The sequence below is a fragment of the Hemibagrus wyckioides genome, linkage group LG11 (genome assembly GCF_019097595.1).
Source record: "Hemibagrus wyckioides isolate EC202008001 linkage group LG11, SWU_Hwy_1.0, whole genome shotgun sequence".
Classification (NCBI taxonomy): Eukaryota; Metazoa; Chordata; class Actinopteri; order Siluriformes; family Bagridae; genus Hemibagrus; species Hemibagrus wyckioides.
In genome coordinates, this window is record NC_080720.1 from 31,925,852 (window position 1) to 31,944,192 (window position 18,341).

The window sequence follows — 18,341 nt, forward strand, 5'->3', positions numbered from 1 at the left end:
CATCAGTTTTCCGTACACTTTAGTATTCCATACACTTCATTATTCCATACACTTCAATATTCGCGTCACACCGGTTTTCCGTACACTTCTGCATTCTACACACTTGGCGTTTCAAACACATTAGCACTGTATACACTAGCATTTACACACTACGGTCTAATCAGCATTCCTTAGTCCTGCTTTCTGTGCACTTTAGCATTCCATACGCTCCGGCATTCCCGACTCTTCCCTCATCACTCTTGCCTCACCTTTACTTCATTATTTACCTTGTTGCACTTTTCTCTCTGACACTACAGTCCACGCCGGCACCTGTTCAGACCCGCCCACGGAAAACAGTCACCTGACCTTATGCCACGTTCTTTTTCCCCCAGAATTTTTCAGAAATGACCCGGCTTCCTGCTCAGAAGAGAAAAAAACCCTAACTGTGCTACTTTTCCTGATGTACTCGCTCCACAGGCCAGAGCCAGGGCTGAATATTCGATTAATTACAGAGCTGCCTTGTGTGTGTGTGTGTTAAAGAAAACGGCCATGGCGTCAATCACACCTGTTTCCTTCCTGCTAACTTTCTTTCTCCCCGCTGATCCACCAGTGTTACTGCGCCGCTGCCCCTCGTCCTAAACGCCAGATGGATTTTCTGCCCTGGTTTTATGTTCCTGCCAATGTTCTCACACACACACACACACACACACTTCTGTTCCCCACTAATGGAGAGGAGAAATCCCAGTTTGTGCGTGCGCGACTGCCACCGCGCTCTAAATCATTTTTTTTATTAGGATCAGGAATAGGTAATCATGTTGATGTAGCCTGAGGGAAGAGACGGGAGCTGAGTAAATGATTTGGGGCTTAACAAGAGAGAAAGTGATTAAAGTGTGTGTAATATAGAGTAATAAGTGTAATTATCTCTCCGTCTTTCCCCATGCCCACTCCAGAGTGTGTGTGTGTGTGTGTGTGTGTGAGAGAGAGAGAGAAAGAGTGTGTGTGTGTGTTTGATGTGCATGTGGTTGTGTATGGATCTGCATTTTCCAGTTATCTGAGACGGTTGTATTCACAGGGACAATCAGTTTGTGTCTCTCTCTGTCTCTCTCCCACACACACACACACACACACACGGCTCTCTGTAATGGAGTGTCTAAATATATCCAGTTTTGGCCGGATCTGAGCGTTCTGCTGCCTCCGGAGTGAATAAGAAATGGGCTCTGAGTAAAGGCTGGGGAAGAACAGCAGATTCATCAGGGTTTCTCTCCCTTGCTCTCGCATGCGCTCTCTCTCTCTCTCTCTCAGGATGTAATGATTTAGAGGATGTCCAGTGGGAGCTGATGGAGGATGTGCTGTGGATTTGCCTCAGGTTCCTTCGAAAAGACCAGTAAGCAAAGCATTAGTGCTGAATCGTGAACAGCTTGGACCTAAAGACTTCCTCGGGACTCGCCGCCGATCCGACCTCCGGCGCTCCGAACCGCAGAAGCGTTCACACGGCATTCCCGGGTTAGAACCCAGGCCCAGTAGTGTTCCCTATTCACATACAATTAAGCATTCTGTTCGCTTCGGTGTTTCGAACATCTCGGCGTTCCGTACGCTTTTCTCTTCCGTACGCCTCGGACTTTAAACACTCCTTACGCCTCAGTTTTCCCTATGCTGCAGCATTCCATACTCTTCCCTTTTCCGGCCATTCTAGTATCTCACTATTCCGTACTCTACACTATTCCGTACACTTCCGGACTCTTCCAGTTTGCTCCAGTATACCATATAGTGCTGTTTTTATTTAGTTATTTTCACTTCAGTATTCCGTACGTATTAACGTTCCATACACTTCTGGATTCCGTTCATATCAGTTTTTCCATCACTTCGTTATTCTGAAGTTTTTTGTTTTCATTTCTTTTCTTTTCACTTCAATGTGCCATACACTAGAGGGTTTTTATTTATTTTAGTTTTTCCAGTGTTCCATACACATGAGCATTCTGTGTACTTTAACATTCCATACAGTTTTCCGTAGACGTCAGGGCCAGGGCTTTATTTTGTTCCAACTGGACAGTGACAATTAGAGTTTTTTTGCTGGCTGAACTTCCATCAGATGGAAACGGAAACAACATCAAAACATGATGCTGAACATATCGGAACATTCCACTGCTTCCTGTTTGGCCAAGGCCGTGTGTGTGTGTGTGTGTGTGTGTGAGTGTGAGAGAGAAAGCGAGACACACAGTGTAATGCCTCAGGGTCGCGGTATTGGTGAGACTGGATAGGGGGAACAACCAGCTTGAGAATCTGCCCTCTAACACACACACACACACACACACACATTCTGTTTGTTCAGTGTCACATTAGAGATAAGTTTTATGTGGTGTGACAGCTGGTTGTTGTACAGTCGGGTATTTGAGAGCATTACGCACTCTGTGTGTGTGTGTGTGTGTGCGTGTGTGTGTGTGTGCATGTGTGTGTGTGCGTGAGTGTGTGTGTGCGTGCGTGAAATAGAAAGAGATCACGGCTTTGACTTTGTCTAGACATCTGGCTGGCCTCCGCGGTGAGTCTGGATGAAAAGGAAGGCTCTGGAAAGAAAGGCGTGATTTTTTTCTGGAAGGTTGGAACAGAATGGTGTTTGGAAGGAAAACTGAAATCCTGGAACGTGAAGGAGCAGGAAGCAGCGATTTTTTGGACGGAAAACCGAACGTTGGGAAAGCAGAGGGGTGGAACTGGATGATCTGGGGAAGGAAAAGTGAGATGTTGGAATTAGAATGATGTTGCTGGAAGGTAAACAGGATGTTGAGAGGAAGTGGGTGGTTTCAAAGTTGGAAAAAAAAAAGCAGCATCTCGGGAAGTGAAGGAGTTAAAATCGGAAAAAAATCTCGGAATGCTGCTTAAAGAAAAGGGTTCTTTCTGATCATTTGGATAACGTGTGTGTTAAGTGTCGAGCGTATCGTGTCTTCATCGACGGTTAAACAAATACCTATGGAAATGTGCCAAAAAGATATTTGTGTGTGTGTGTGTGTGTGTGTGTATCTGGAGATCTGGTAATTCAACACAAGGCCAAAGAGCAGCTCCCGGCCAGGGGACCCACGCATCCCAGCATGCACTGCTTTGCCATCTGTCACAGGCCCTTTGTTTGGGTGTGGGTTGAGCTGCTGCTCTCTGGTTACTCATAACACACACACACACTCACACACACACACACACAGGCAGGCGATGCGATCTCTCTGAGTCAGTGCTTCCAGCCGCGCACGTCGATGTTTTGCTGTTAAATCTCTGATTAAAGCTCGCTGATGTTAGATTGTGTTTGCTAACTGTGTACTGAATGATCTAGAATTTTCTGACAGGTGTGTGTGTGTGTGTGTATGTGTGTGTGTGAGTGTGTGTGTTGGGAATGAATCTAAAAATACTGCTAATAAGAAAATAATGGCTGCCTTTCTGTGTTGTGTCGATATACCTGTTACATATCTAAAGGGGAAAAACAAAGGCTAGTGCTGCTCGATATGCTAATTGGTACTCTCGCTACACACAATAAAAAGATTAAAAGCCCGGGCCGTGCCCAGGCGCCGCCCGTTTCACCGGCGAGGGCAAGACACGGCGGGGAAAACGTAGCCGTGGGTGCCGATACTTTCGCAAACTGTGCGGTCTACATCAAAAGCACCAAAGCTCATGGGTTCTTCTGCCGTTCTTCAGGGGACGACGTGCACTAGGAAGGATCTGCACTGAAAAAAAACCCAGAGAGAGTTCTTTTCGACGATTGACCAATCAGTGATCAGTGCGGCTTCTAGCTCCGCCCACACCTCTGCCCTCGTCTAAGTAAACAAATTCGGAGCGCAGTTCGGTTACAGTGCCGTGGAAATAATGTGCTGTAGAGCCTCGTGTGTTTAACTGTGTGTGTGTGTCATGATGATAGTGCTGGAGGAGTGTTTGAAGGTTGTTTTGTGTGTGTGTGTGTGTGTGTGTGTGTGTGTGTGTGTGTGTGAAAGGACTGGCCTCAGTTGAAAAGGGAAAAAAAATCTGCTATCAGCTCAGTGTCAGCGGCATTGAAATCACTATTATCAGTTAGACCTTGCAGCTCTGCCGTGCTTAAAGAGTCCTTTTAGATTATACTGAGTGTGACGGGAGGAAGAACACACACACACACACACACACACACACAGCTGAGGCAGGTGAAATAGTGACTAGCACGTCTCACTGCACAAAACCACCCTTGCACGCAATGCTATTTTTTTTCCCCCATCCTCCGATTTTCTTTTCTTCTCCCTCCAGTTTGTTCTTCCTGGCGTGCCTCCTTTGCTCTCTCTCTCTCTCTCTCTCTCTCTCTCTGTCTTTCTTTCCATTCGACTGTTTCTCTTCCTCCATCCCCCACTTCTCCCCCTTCCCGCCCCTCGTCTGTCCATCTTTGTCTCCGTCTCTCTCCGGTGTGGCTGCCAGTGTCGCCAAGCAACTGTGCCGCACGACATGGGCGAAGCCATCTCGCGCTCAAGGAGATCCGCTCCAGCCAATGGCGTCATAGCAGGCGGCGTGGCCGGTCAGCGAGGACAAGCGAGCGAGTTTGCTTTTGGATCCTCGTTAAGCGCAGAGCCCATCACACACACCACAGATCACACCACCGAGGCCACACTGCTCTTAGAAAAAGTGACAAGTTAATGTAGCGCTATAGAGCAACACAACTACACAGAAGTGGCTAATGATAACCCGATGACATCGCAACGTGGTTCCCAACGGTTTCAGAGGGGCACCGCGCGCGCGCGTGTGTGTGTGTGTGTGTGTGTGGCCCTCTGTGCTCTATTAGCACAGGAGCTGGCACGCTCCGGTTAACACCGAGCCATTCTGAAGCCTCTGCTGCCGGATTAGTGCGCCTAGCATCAACCATCTGTTAACACGGGACATAATGCACACAGAGTAAGACGCATGAGACACACACACACACGTGCATCTATGCAGCACACTTCACACACACAGACTTGTATTACTGTCAGATTACTGATGGCACTCAGATGATATGATTTAAAAAAAAAAACAACATAGTGGATTCCAGGCTAAACTACATAAAACGTAAAAAGCAGGATATTCCAAACACCTGAGTGTATCCTACACTTCAGCATTCCCTATACTCCAACATTCCCTACACTTCAGCATTCCCTATACTCCAACATTCCCTACACTTCAGCATTACCTGTACTCCAACATTCCCTACACATCAGCATTCCCTATACTCCAACATTCCCAACACATCAGCATTCCCTATACTCCAACATTCCCTACACTTCAGCATTCCCTATACTCCAACATTCCCAACACATCAGCATTCCCTATACTCCAACATTCCCAACACATCAGCATTCCCTATACTCCAACATTCCCAACACATCAGCATTCCCTATACTCCAACATTCCCAACACATCAGCATTCCCTATACTCCAACATTCCCTACACTGCAGCATTCCCTATACTCCAACATTCCCTACACTTCAGCATTCCCTATACTCCAACATTCCCAACACATCAGCATTCCCTATACTCCAACATTCCCAACACATCAGCATTCCCTATACTCCAACATTCCCAACACATCAGCATTCCCTATACTCCAACATTCCCTACACTGCAGCATTCCCTACACTTCAGCATTCCCTATACTCCAACATTCCCTACACTGCAGCATTCCCTATACTCCAACATTCCCAACACATCAGCATTCCCTTTACTCCAACATTCCCAACACATCAGCATTCCCTATACTCCAACATTCCCTACACTTCAGCATTCCCTATACTCCAACATTCCCTACACTGCAGCATTCCCTATACTCCAACATTCCCTACACTTCAGCATTCCCTATACTCCAACATTCCCTACACATCAGCATTCCCTATACTCCAACATTCCCTACACTTCAGCATTCCCTATACTCCAACATTCCCTACACATCAGCATTCCCTATACTCCAACATTCCCTACACTTCAGCATTCCCTATACTCCAACATTCCCAACACATCAGCATTCCCTATACTCCAACATTCCCTACACTGCAGCATTCCCTATACTCCAACATTCCCTACACTTCAGCATTCCCTATACTCCAACATTCCCAACACATCAGCATTCCCTATACTCCAACATTCCCAACACATCAGCATTCCCTATACTCCAACATTCCCAACACATCAGCATTCCCTATACTCCAACATTCCCTACACTGCAGCATTCCCTACACTTCAGCATTCCCTATACTCCAACATTCCCTACACTGCAGCATTCCCTATACTCCAACATTCCCAACACATCAGCATTCCCTATACTCCAACATTCCCAACACATCAGCATTCCCTATACTCCAACATTCCCTACACTTCAGCATTCCCTATACTCCAACATTCCCTACACATCAGCATTCCCTATACTCCAGCATTCCCTACACTTCAGCATTCCCTATACTCCAACATTCCCTACACTTCAGCATTTTCTGTACTCTACCATTCCCTACTCTTCAAAATTCCCAACACCCCAGCATTCCCCACACTCCCCCCCCCACTTCCATCACTCCATTCTGCACACCCCAGTGTTGCCTAAACTCCTGAATTCAGCACACTTCAGCATTTCCTACAGTTCAGTATTTCATACTCTTCACTGTTCTTACACTTGCCTGTTATGTACTAGTCAGTATTCCATGCACACCAGTATCACCAGTACCACCAGTATCAATCCAGAATTACTGCCCCCCTTGATAGTGAAGGGTTTTAAATACGTCTTTCTGGCTAATCATTAGCTTAGTTCATCAATTCTTTGTAACCCTGCGCATGCGCGCGTGTGTGTGGGTGTGTGTGTGTGTGTGGTGTACAGTTGAGCGCTTTTTGCAGTACACAGGCTCCCCAGCATATGACCACCTCATTTGAGGAATCCGGGAGCAGCTGTTTGTATTTCCGGACTCGCCATTGGCCGACTCGAACCCTTCCGAATTAATTACGCAGCTCACGGAGATTACTGCGCGGTGCCTCGTGGTGCCACGGTGGAAGGCTGCTAATTACCTATAAAATCAGGCTAATTCCGATGCTAAAGCCATTTTTAATTTCTGATAATTAACTCTGGATTGGATCCTTAAATACCCCAGCATACCGTTATTGTGCTAATCACAGTTGTTGTTGTGAGTTATTCGGAAAGCCCCAGCCTATTACGGCCTACATTAACCGTAATCACGCTAAGTGATTGGCTGGCGAAAGGTAAAGCGTATTTAGCGCCTGTCCGTCTCCGCTGTTGCCATAGAGACCCGGGTGCACGGAAAAGGTTTGATCTTTTGTTCAAGGGAATATTTGTCGTGTGCACAGGCAGATACGTCCACGTGTCCTCGTTCACGCCTCGGGTGTTTTCCGTCTCGTGTAAACGTTCCTCTGGGGGGGGGGGGGCTCTGGGGGGTGGATGGGGGGGGGATCCATGAAAATTCCAGCTTCGGATTAAGGCAGTAAAGGAACGACGTGAAAAGAAATGAGTCATTTTTATTCCGTTTGAATACACGTTAACAAAGACGGCTGAAATTGTTGGGCCAGGACCAGCCTGCAGCTTTATCACACCTTCATGCAGTTTCTCCCAAATTCCCGGGAATCTTCCCGGAGCGACGACATTCCCTGAGTCTGAGCTGAAGGTGGAGAGTGCTGTCTCCGTCTTAACACACCGCTCCGAAATCATCATCATCGGTTAATTACTCATGCCCTGTGGGTGTGGGCGGGGTCATGCCGGAAGAGACCACTCCCATCAGGATAGAATGAATTCCCAATTTAATGAAATTCCCAAAATTAATTCCCCTCACTCAGCAGCATAAAAGCCAGCATTTAACTTGTATCTATTTATTTGTTTATTTATTTATTTATTTATTTACTTATTTAAATGAATCGTTTTTGTTGAGGTGAGATTTGTGTAGGAATTTTAATTTTTTTTTTCCCCAGGGCAAAGTGAGGCTTCGGTTTTCCCAGTTCCCAGGCTTCAGGATAAAAGGGTCGTGACCCGGTGACCTTTAGGAGGCTGAGTAACGTGGAGGCAGATTATTAGATAACAAGAACTGCAGAGTAGAAAGAGAGAGAGAGAGAGAGAGAGAGAGAAAATGGAGGAAGAGTAGAACAGGACATGGCCTCTGTGTGTGTGTGTGTGTGTGTGTGTGTGTGCATATCTGCCAATCCATCAGCATTGCTCATGGGCGAGAGTAGTTAGTTGATATTCTGCGGATGGCTCCATCACTGAGATCTAATAGCGTGTGTTTGTGTGTGTGTGTGTTTGTGTGTGTGTGTTTGCTGCAGAGAGAGAGAGAGAGAGAGAGTGAGAGAGAGAGAGAGAGAGAAGCCCAGGGGACAGGCAGAGAGTGTTGATGTATAACGATACAATAACAAAGGCGTGCCGTGAAACCGGTGTGTGTTCCAGCGTAGCCAAACTCTCGGAGTGAGAGTTGAGTCCACGAGGCTGAAAGACACACCAGATCTCACGCACACACACACACACACACACAAAATCTCTCACATATCTTTCTACAAATGAGAGCCATAATCTCACTACTGAATCTGCTCAGCTTGTGCAATTCAAACACCTGAGTGTTCCGAACACTCGGGCATTCCATACACCGGACACAACTATTCCCATCACTCATCTATTCCCAACACTGGACTATTTCCTAAACTCAACTACTCCCCACATGTGAATATTCCCAACACTCCACTATTCCCAACACTCAAGTATTTCCTTTTACACTCGACTATTCCCAATACATACACATTCCTTTTTCCCTACACTTCGGCATTCCGTACCCTTCCTTATCTGATTCCTTATACTTCAGTGTTCTGTTTTACTTCCATTTTTTTCCCCCACTTTCCAGCATTCCATTCTGCCCTCATTTCCTACGCTTCCTTACTCTTTAGCATTCCGTCGGAATTCCGTACACCACCCTGCACTTCAAGAATTTTTCAATACACTTCAGTGTCCCGTACACCTCGGCGTTCCTGACACCTCAGAGCACATTTTCACATCTCACAGAGAGATTTTTCATAAACTGAGGAAGAGGAAGTGCTTTTCCAAGTCAAATATCAGGCAAAGCGTATGCGGAGAACGCGCGAACTGTGCGTTGTCCTCGGGATGATCTTCCTGAGTTTCTGGATCGGGATAAATCCGGCGTTCCGGTAGAACACGAGTTGGAACAGTAAAAAGAGTCATTTTCCTGTTAAACACTTCGCCACGGAGACTCTGCTTGTTTCACAGAGTGTAAAAAGGCCTGTGAATAGCCTCGTAAATCATAGTGCGTCTCACACACACACCTCTCCCTCTGTGTGTGTGTGTGTGTGTGTGGACCTGTGACTCTTCTCCACTCGAGTCTATCTCTAAAGTGAATGAATTGTTAAACTGACAAAGAGAACAAACTGTGCCAAGGCTTCTGCCCAAATCTGTCATTAACATGCAGTCTGGAGGGGGGGAAAGATGCTTAGTGTGTGTGTGTGTGTGTGTGTGTAATAAGTGTGTGGGTGAGTGGGTGTGTTGCATCGAATGACTAGTGACTGGTTTTAAATAGGTATATTGTTTGGAGTAAGTGAGATGTAAAAGGAAGAGTGGCAGTGTGTGTGTGTGCACTGTTTCTAACCGCTGTGATTTGATTGGGTTTGACAGATATGGAGTCTGGAGAGCGACTGGCTTCGCCTTCCTCCACCCCGGTCTCCGTACACACCAGCTCATCTTCATCCTCATCCTCAGTGTCCCCAGCCTCCAACGCCAAGAGCAGCCTCAACCACGGAGCCGCAGCCTCGCTCGCCGCCTGCGGTAAGAAAACAAACACACACACACACACACTCTGGAATGGAGCATATCGAGCATACACTTTGCACATTTTGCACATCCGATAATGTAAAACAAAAAAACACACACTTCCCCTATGTCCATCTGCATAATCCTCTTTGTGTGTGTGTGTGTGTGTGTGTGAGGCCCCGGTCCCTGCGTTCCTGCTGCTGGTGTAGTGAAAGTGCTCTGACTGGCTCCTGCCATAATTACCATGTTATTGTGGAACATGTGAAAACACCTTTTTCTCTCAGCCAGGCTTTAGCGCTCACAGCTTTGGCTGCAAATTGAAAAGCTGCTGCATTAATGAGACTCCCACAATTAACTAGGCTTTTGTCAGGCTGCTTCTGCTGCTGAGAGCGTCTCTCTCTCTCTCTCTCTCTCTCTCTCTTTCTTCTTTTTTTTCCTTTCATTTCCTTTAATTCTTTCCTTTCCCTACCCTGTTCTTTTTTTCTAAGTTTTCCTAGACTTTCCTTTCCTTAGGTTTTCCTTTTCCCTTCTTTGTTCTTTTTCTTTCCTGTCCAGTTTTCCTTTCCTTCCATTCCCTTCCTTTCCTTTCCTTTCCTTTCCTTCCCTTTCCTTTCCTTTCCTTTCCTTTCCTTTCCTTTCCTTTCCTTTCCTTTCCTTTCCTTTCCTTTCCTTTCCTTTCCTTTCCTTTCCTTTCCTTTCCTTTCCTTTCCTTCCCATCCCATCCCATCCCATCCCATCCTATCCCTTCCCTTCCCTTCCCTTCCCTTCCCTTCCCTTCCCTTCCCTTCCTTTTCCTTTCCTTTCCTTTCCTTTCCTTTCCTTTCCTTTCCTTTCCTTTCCTTTCCTTTCCTTTCCTTCCCTTCCCTTTCCTTTTCTTTTCTTTTCTTTTCTTTCCTTCCATCCCATCCCTTTCCTTTCCTTTCCTTTCCTTTCCTTTCCTTTCCTTTCCTTTCCTTCCCATCCCTTTCCTTTCCTTTCCTTTCCTTTCCTTCCCTTTCCTTTCCTTTCCTTTCCTTTCCTTTCCTTTCCTTTCCTTCCCATCCCTTCCCATCCCTTTCCTTTCCTTTCCTTTCCTTTCCTTTCCCTGTCCTTCACTTTTTCTCAGATTTCTTTTCCCGTTGTTCAACTTTCCTTCGTTTTTCCTTTCCCTTCTCCTCCGTTTTCCACTTTTTTCTCCTCCTCTCCTCAGTTCCTTCCCCTCTTGTCCACTCGGTGTAGGATCAGTGTTTCCTGACAGTGTAACTGAGACGACTCTTTGTGAGAATCAGTGTCAGCTGCAGTGTGGCGTTTATTCTCTGCTCTCTGCAGCACAATATATTTTTCATCCCTGTGTTGATCGTACGAGTTCCCCATTAGTTGCTCGTATCGACCATCTCTCCAATCTGCGCCCGTGTGTGTGTGTGTGTGTGTGTGTTGAGCTAGCCTCAGCACAGGGGCTCAGAGTGAAGCTTTGTTACGAGGTTCGTATTGTCTCTGGAGGCCTGAACAGGGTGTCTTTTATTTATTCATTTATTTATTTATTTATTTATTTATTTTTAATTCTTTTAGAAATTGGTCGAATTTGTTTTTTTTTTTTAGAAAAAATAGAAAAAGGCTTCAGGCTTTAGTGGACTTACTACATGTAATTTTTTTTAAGTTGACCTAAAGTCAGGCTACACTAGAAAGGGGGCGGGGCATGCATGGCCAGAGAGGTGTTTCTAATTTGCATGTTCACATAATTTGGAGGAAGTAAGGAAAAAAAAGGCTGATTCGTCTTTCCTTTTTGCTTATTTTCCTTTCCCTTCATCTCCTTTTGTTCCTTTTTTTCCTTTTTCTAAAAATAAAAATAAATCATTCATGTGTGGGTGGAGCAGGTGGGCCGGAGAGGGGCGTGTCTAGTGTTTGCATATTCATAGAATGTGGAGTCCTTGTGAGAAGGTAAGAAGAAAAATGACTGGAACTTTCCTTCCTTTCGCTTTCATTTTTTTATCTTCTCCCTTTTCTTACATTTTTTTCATCCCTTCCTCGTCCTGTCCTTTCTAAAAATAAAACTAAAAGCCAATCATTTTTTTAAATGCAAATGTGGGCCATGCTGCATCAGCGTACTGGTGGAAAAGGGGGAGGGGCATGCTGGGTCGGAGGCGGTGCCTTATTTGCATATTCATAGAATCTGGAGGAAGTAAGAAAAAAAAGCCTGATTCGTCAGAGCCTTCTTTCTTTATCTTCTTTTGTTTCTTCTTTTTCTAAAAATAAAATGAATGTATTTATGTGTTCATGGAAAAATGTGGGTGGAGCATGTGGGCTGGGGGGCGTGTCTAGTTTTTGCATATTCATAGAATGTGGAGTTCTTGTGAGAAGCCAGTAATTTTTTTCAATGCAAATGTGGGCTGTGCTGCATCAGTGTACCGGTGGAAAAGGGGGAGGGGCATGTCAGATGGGCACCTTATTCGCATATTCATAGAATCTGGGTAAAATAAGAAAAAAAGGCTTTTTTTGTAGGTTTTTTTTTTTGTTGTCGGACAAAAAGTTTTGTGCGAGTTTAATCGGGGGGATGCGTATGAACCGAGCGAGTGGTCACGCCCGGATAGAGACGGAGAGAGAGAGACGTTTCTGGTCCGAAATCCGAAATGGAGAAGACACGAGCGAGCATCTCGCAGGGGCTAAAATGGAGAACACATGTCTGCGCTCTCTCCCCCTCAAACACAGGCTTGGCAATTAACTCCAATCTGTCGGCGGCGGCGTGATTGACGCCAACAAAGGGCACGTTAATCCCTCCGCTCCGCATCCCACACGAGCGGGGCGAGGAGACGCAGCGGTGCATTCGGAGACGGCCCCGTTTGTCACAGTGAAGGACGCCGAGGAAGGAGGGGACGCTGATGGCTGATTGTGTGTGTGTGTGTGTGTGAGTGAGTGAGGGTGAAGAGTGTAACCGGGAAAAAAACGTGAAGGAGGACAAATAAGGGTGCATGTGACATAAAGGAGAAGGATGGAAGGGTAATCCTGTAACTCTGCTCTCTCTCTCTCTCGCTCTCTCTCTCTCTCTCTCTCAGTGTGTGATTTAATTATAAGCACATTAATGTGAGGCGCTGTTCCGCCGTGGTGTGTGTGTGTGTGTGACATCAGGAGTGAATGTCAACCTTCCTGGAGAACATTCCGGTCGTTCATCCCCACATCCACACTCTCTCTCTCACGCCCTCGCTGTCGAGTTCTCAATTCTGATTCGGAGATTCAGAGCGGCTCAGGCGTGTGGTAACGAGCTGTCACGGTTTACATGGTAACTGTTGATATGGTGACGAAGGAGTCTCCAGTGTCAGAGATAAATAGTGTGTGTGTGTGACATCAGGAGTGAATGTCAACCTTCCTGGAGAACGTTCCGGTCGTTCATCCCCAAGTCCGCACTCTCTCTCGCTCTCTCACGCCCTCACTGTGGAGTTCTCCATTCTGATTGGTCGGCGTGTGGTAACTGGTTGATATGGTGACGAAGGAGTCTCCAGTGTCAGAGATAAAGAGTGTGTGTGTGTGAGGGAGAAAGATGGGAAGAGAAAGACTTTAGAGTCTGAAGCCTGTAAAGGAAGCAGTGCCCACAGGGAACACTCTCTCCTGCACCACCCGTCCGTCTCCACCGTCCACACACACACACACACACACACACACACATCTGTTCATCGTCTCCTCCCAGTTGCAGCAAAAAAGCCTCTCCATATTTCTCCGTCATCACTTTTTTTCCCTCCGCCCGAGCCTGACCTGGCACTCGGCCGGCGCTGCCGCTGCTGGAAGGCCTAACATCCAAGACGCTTTTTTTTTCTTTAGCGCTCTCTCTAACGCTAATTGAGTTTACGTGGGATATGCGGTGCAGATATTATACCCGAGTCCTGCAGGAGACATCATCCTGCCAAAAAAATACCACTCCAGTCATGATGATGATGATGATGAAGATGAAGTCACCCTGATGATTTAACACGTGGTGTGTGTTACAGCAGTACAGAGTGAATCAGCCGGACGGCTCTGTGTTACTTCCCAGTCCTATTTATTTTTTTTCCCCCTTTTCTTTTTTTGATCATAGCTTTCGGTCAGCGTGTGTCAGCAAGCCTGTGATTACATTAAACTCCACGTACTCATCAGAACTGTTGCATTCAGAACTCGCCCGTAAAAGCCGCGACAGCTCGCATGGAGAGAGAGAGAGAGAGAGTTTACTCTGCTCTTTTTCTCTCTGCATGGAACTAATGGCATCGGCTCACCCTCCAAAAGTGAATTACACACCAGGATAACAGCTTGTGGGTGTGTGTGTGTGGGAGAGAGAAGGAGAGTGTGTGTGTATGTGTATGTGTGTGTGTGTGTGTGTGTGAGAGAGAGAGAGAGAGAGAGGGGGAGAGAGAGAGAATAGTGTGTGAGAGAAAGAGAGAGAGAGAGTGTGTGTGTGTGTGTGTGAGAGAGAGAGAGAGAGAGAGAGAGAGAGAGTGTGTGTGTGTGAGAGAGAGAGAGAGAGAGTGTGATAGAGAAATAGATGGTGTGTGAGAGAAAGAGAGTGTGTGTGTGTGTGTGTGAGAGAGAGAAAGAGAGAGAGGGAGAGAGTGTGAGAGAAAGGGAGAGATAGATAGTGTGTGTGTGTGTGTGTGAAAGAGAGAAAGGGAGAGATGGATAGAGAGAGAGAGAGAGTGTGTGTGTGTGTGTGTGTGTGTGTGAAAGAGAGAGAGTGTGAGAGAAAGGGAGAGATAGATAGATAGAGAGAGAGAGAGTGTGTGTGTGTAGGGATTTGCACCCCTCCTCTTCAGGCATAGAATTGTGTGTGTGTGTGTGTGTGTGTGTGTAAAGCTGGAGAATCTGCATGATAAATCTTCCATGTGTGGAGTTTTATCCGGACCGACCTGTGGTCTCCTTCTTGCACCTCCATGTTCCAATGAATCCCCTGGAATCCTTCACCCTGCAGAGTCCCGGTCACTACAGGGAAGCTGACCGTCCGTTCTCCTGTTAGGGTTCCTCTTCAGTTCGTCAACCAGTTAAAGTCTCATAACCAGTAAACAAAACTGGATTCAATTATGGAATGGATCCAGGCAGGGTCAAGGTCACAGCAAGGTCAAATATCTGGACGCTTTTCTTGACCTGTAACTAGCCGGCTAGCTGTAATTCTATTGGTCTGCCTGCTTTCCATGATAACAGCTTCTAACCAATCACGTCCGTCCACTGGGATAGAAATTCCCACGCAGATGTTCGAAAGGGTTTTCTTTTATGAACAGTATGCGATCGTTAGCGATACACTGAGTGTGTGTGTGTGTGTGATTCACGTGTGTGTGTGTTTCTGTTACAGGTCCTCTGTTTGGGGTGACGGGAAGCGAGCAGCCGTTCAGCGTGACCTCTGTGACCTCGGTGCCCAGTGCCTTCCCCGTGATGGCGCACCCCGCCTTTGGCCTGCTCTCCCCCGGCGCGGCTCGCCCCGAGTTCGGCGGTCTCGGGGCACTGGGGGTGACGGCGGCCCTCGCGGCGCACCCACAACTAGGGGCTTTCACAGGTCAGCCATTTTATTTTCTTCGCTTCGTTTCCATGCCAACGCTGCAGCCTGTAACCCTCCTGTCCGTATTCTAAAGAGGTTTAGCGACGGTACAAATCGCATCATCGATCATTATCATTCAAATGAGCTAAATCCCTCCCACTCTGTTACATCATCAGGTTAGGAGTAGGTCGGATTTTTCACCTCACACACACAGGAGAAGCTTCTCGAGATATTTAGCTGTTCATTTCAGCTCCCTTCAGCTCTTCTGTAACACTGTCCTTAATGATGTAACCATTAAAACTTCAACACATGATTAGAATATGGACAGCGGAATCAGGTTCGAGATGTGTAGAGATGCCATTGTTAAAACCTGATGATGATTATTTTGTTATATTTATATCTTATATAAACCCTCCTGACCAATCAGAATCAAGTATATGACATCGTTGTGACGTAAACATAATGACCGTGATCGTGTGTTTCTCCCGAAATCCCAGAGTGGTGGAGAGCAGCCGAAGCTCATGGCCGGAGTCCGGCGGCCTTCTTCCCTCCTTTTCTAGGCCTGCCCCCGCTGTTTGCCCCTCCCCTTCAGAACCACGAGGCCACACCCTACACGTCCAAAACCCTGAGCAAAAGCAGCCAGGGTCCGAAAGGTGAACACCAGCAGCACCAACACGTGTCTTTGCGAAGCTCGGTGTCCGAGTGCGTGCAGCGTAACGCAACGCTGAATCAATGATTTGTGGCAATAACGTTGGACACAGAGCCGGAATCACAGAGTAATCCGGTTTCCTAGCTGAGAAACGATCAACAATAATTCCATTTCTCATCTGTTTTCCATCAATCTTCCTAATTTGTAGTAATTATCAATTTGATACACTCCGTTATTCAGTTTCATACGAAGACAAACCGGATTTCGGATCAGTGTTTAAGCAGAGGCGCGCTTCAGGGCACAGCGAGATTGAGGCTGGTGAATGTGTGTGTGTGTGTGTGAGAGAGAGAGAGAGAGAGAGAGAGCAATGCACTAATGATTTCTAAGTGAAAATATCTTCCATATGTGCAACTATACATCAAACATTTCCTATTATGAGGATTATAAATAAAAAACAGATTTATCCCTGGAGATGATTCCCAAAGAATTTCCACAAAAATAAAGCTTTGTGTCGTGTGATTTGGACTAAGCCTGTAATTCTACACATTTAAATGTAAACTGTGTCTGTGTGTGTGTGTGTTTCAGGTGTTAACGGAGCCCTGAACGGCAGCGTGGTCTCTCCGTCCACGACGAAAGGCAGCGCGTCCGTCTCGTCCTCGCCCGCTCTCAACACCTCGGCCGGAAAACCTCGCGCTCGCAAGGCCCCTCCCCACAGCAACAGCACAGCGGAGCTCCAGGGGAAACCCTCGCAGAAACCGAAAGAGAAGGTAAAAACTTAACAGAGCGCACCATCATTACAGCTGAAGAGAAACAGGAAGTCGAGTCACCTGGACTTCCCGCTATCGAGAGAAGCGAATGAACTGAATGACAGAAATTCTTGATAGACACCACGCTTGTTTTAAGATGTCATGGTTGCTATGGTAACAGCTCGTCGTCAGGGACTGGTACAAACTTTTCGGTAAGGAGATTTTTGTTTAATGTGTATGGAAGGAGTCTCCAGTGTCAGAGCTCTGTAACAGTCAGAGTGGAAGCGGTAAAGTTTTTTACGATATCTTCATGACGGAGGAGTTTGCCCGATTTGCACATCTGCCACGTCTCCAGCTGTTTTGTGGTTGTTCCGTGACGTTATAAACACATGGGCACTTTGTTGCCGTTCACTTAACCTTCTATTCCTTACTTCATTATTTTGTTGGTTGCTATAGAAACCACATAAGAAACAGACAGAGGGATCTGGCATGAGCGACAGCGAGTCAGGATCGTCTTTGGACAGCGACATCGAGGGAGTCAGCAGCAGTGACCTGGACGACCTCGGCGAGGAGGAGGACGATGACGACGATGACGACGACGACCAGAGCAAAGACAGCGAAGAGTCCGACTCCGAGAAAGAACCACAGAAGAAAAAGAAAGCGAAGGTTGACCTGTGGAAATTTTAAAAACGTTCATCGCATCGCTCCGTTTCTAACTCACGACTAATACGTTTTCTTTTCTCCGTTTCGTCGTCAGGTCGCGGCCTCGAACCTGCGGCCGAACAAGAAGGAACATTCCAGAGCCGCGGAAGCATGGGAGCTTCGGGAGGGTAATGGCCCACCAGAATCCTCCCACCAGAAGACCTCGACGCATCGCGTTTCCAAATCCAGAGACAGACTCGCACAACCGACCAGCGTCATACAGTCCACTGGCCTCGCCGTTAACGCCAAGCCGCTGGCTCTGATCGGCCAATCGCAGCACGACACCTCCCCTCAGCGCCACGGCTCCTCCTCGCCCCGACCCCTCCCCATCGCTTCTCATCAGCCACTCCCACTTTCACTCTGCTCCTCCCCTAAACCTCTCTCTGTCCCTTCTCCTCCCAAGCCCCTACCTCTGTCATCCTCTCCTAAACCACCCCCTCTAAGCCCCTCCCCCAGAGCATGGGGCTCCGCCCACAAGTCTCAGGACTCGCTGAGCAGCAGGAAGCTTCTGGAGAGCTCGTTGTCCCACATCGCCGACTACAGACTGAAACAGGTGAGGACCCCGTGGTGAGACTCTGAACACATGCTACAGACATGTTTACGAGAATCGAACGACACGCATTAATCACACAACCACACGTTCGTTTCGTTTCATTTTGTTTTCCATTTAGAGGAAAGCAAATGAGCTCGAGCGGTTTCTCTGTGTAGCACTAAAGCCAATTTCTGATGAGGGGTTTCAGGACACAGTTGGTATTCAGTGTCCGTCTCTCTGTATTGACCAGCCTCATTGAAAAGGTCAGAGAGAGAGAGGGAGAGAGAGAGAGAGAGAGAGAGAGAGATTGAGCTCCACTTCTCCATGCTCTTATCTGTAGCATTTGCTGCTTTATTCAGTTTTGTAAATGAATGCGGTTAGCAAAAAAAAATAAAATAAAATAAAAAATTGCCCCTCCAAAAGCCAACGAGCAATTAACTCCACAACTTCTTATTTCCAGATTCTTAGCAAATGAGTGCAGAAATGGATTTATTCCCATTCTTTCTTC

General features: G+C 46.9%; 1 protein-coding gene and 1 pseudogene across 16 annotated transcripts in view; both read left to right on the top strand.

Moving 5' to 3' along the window:
- The window catches only part of LOC131361987 (uncharacterized), a 4,386-nt pseudogene extending 3,336 nt beyond the window's left edge, over nt 1-1,050 (top strand).
- Nucleotides 1-18,341, top strand: part of baz2ba (bromodomain adjacent to zinc finger domain, 2Ba) — a 90,106-nt gene that overhangs the window by 42,687 nt on the left and 29,078 nt on the right. For 14 of the 16 annotated variants that reach the window (XM_058403653.1, XM_058403661.1, XM_058403656.1 and 11 more), the window contains exons 3-8: nt 9,603-9,752; nt 15,022-15,222; nt 15,702-15,857; nt 16,439-16,620; nt 17,056-17,265; nt 17,357-17,854. In XM_058403653.1, coding sequence (XP_058259636.1) covers nt 9,605-9,752; nt 15,022-15,222; nt 15,702-15,857; nt 16,439-16,620; nt 17,056-17,265; nt 17,357-17,854 — 1,395 coding nt within the window. In that variant the 5' untranslated portion in view covers nt 9,603-9,604. Of the gene's footprint in view, nt 1-1,086; nt 1,093-9,602; nt 9,753-15,021; nt 15,223-15,701; nt 15,858-16,438; nt 16,621-17,055; nt 17,266-17,356; nt 17,855-18,341 lie in introns of those variants that run through there. The other 2 variants (XM_058403655.1, XM_058403665.1) reach the window with 2 other exon arrangements.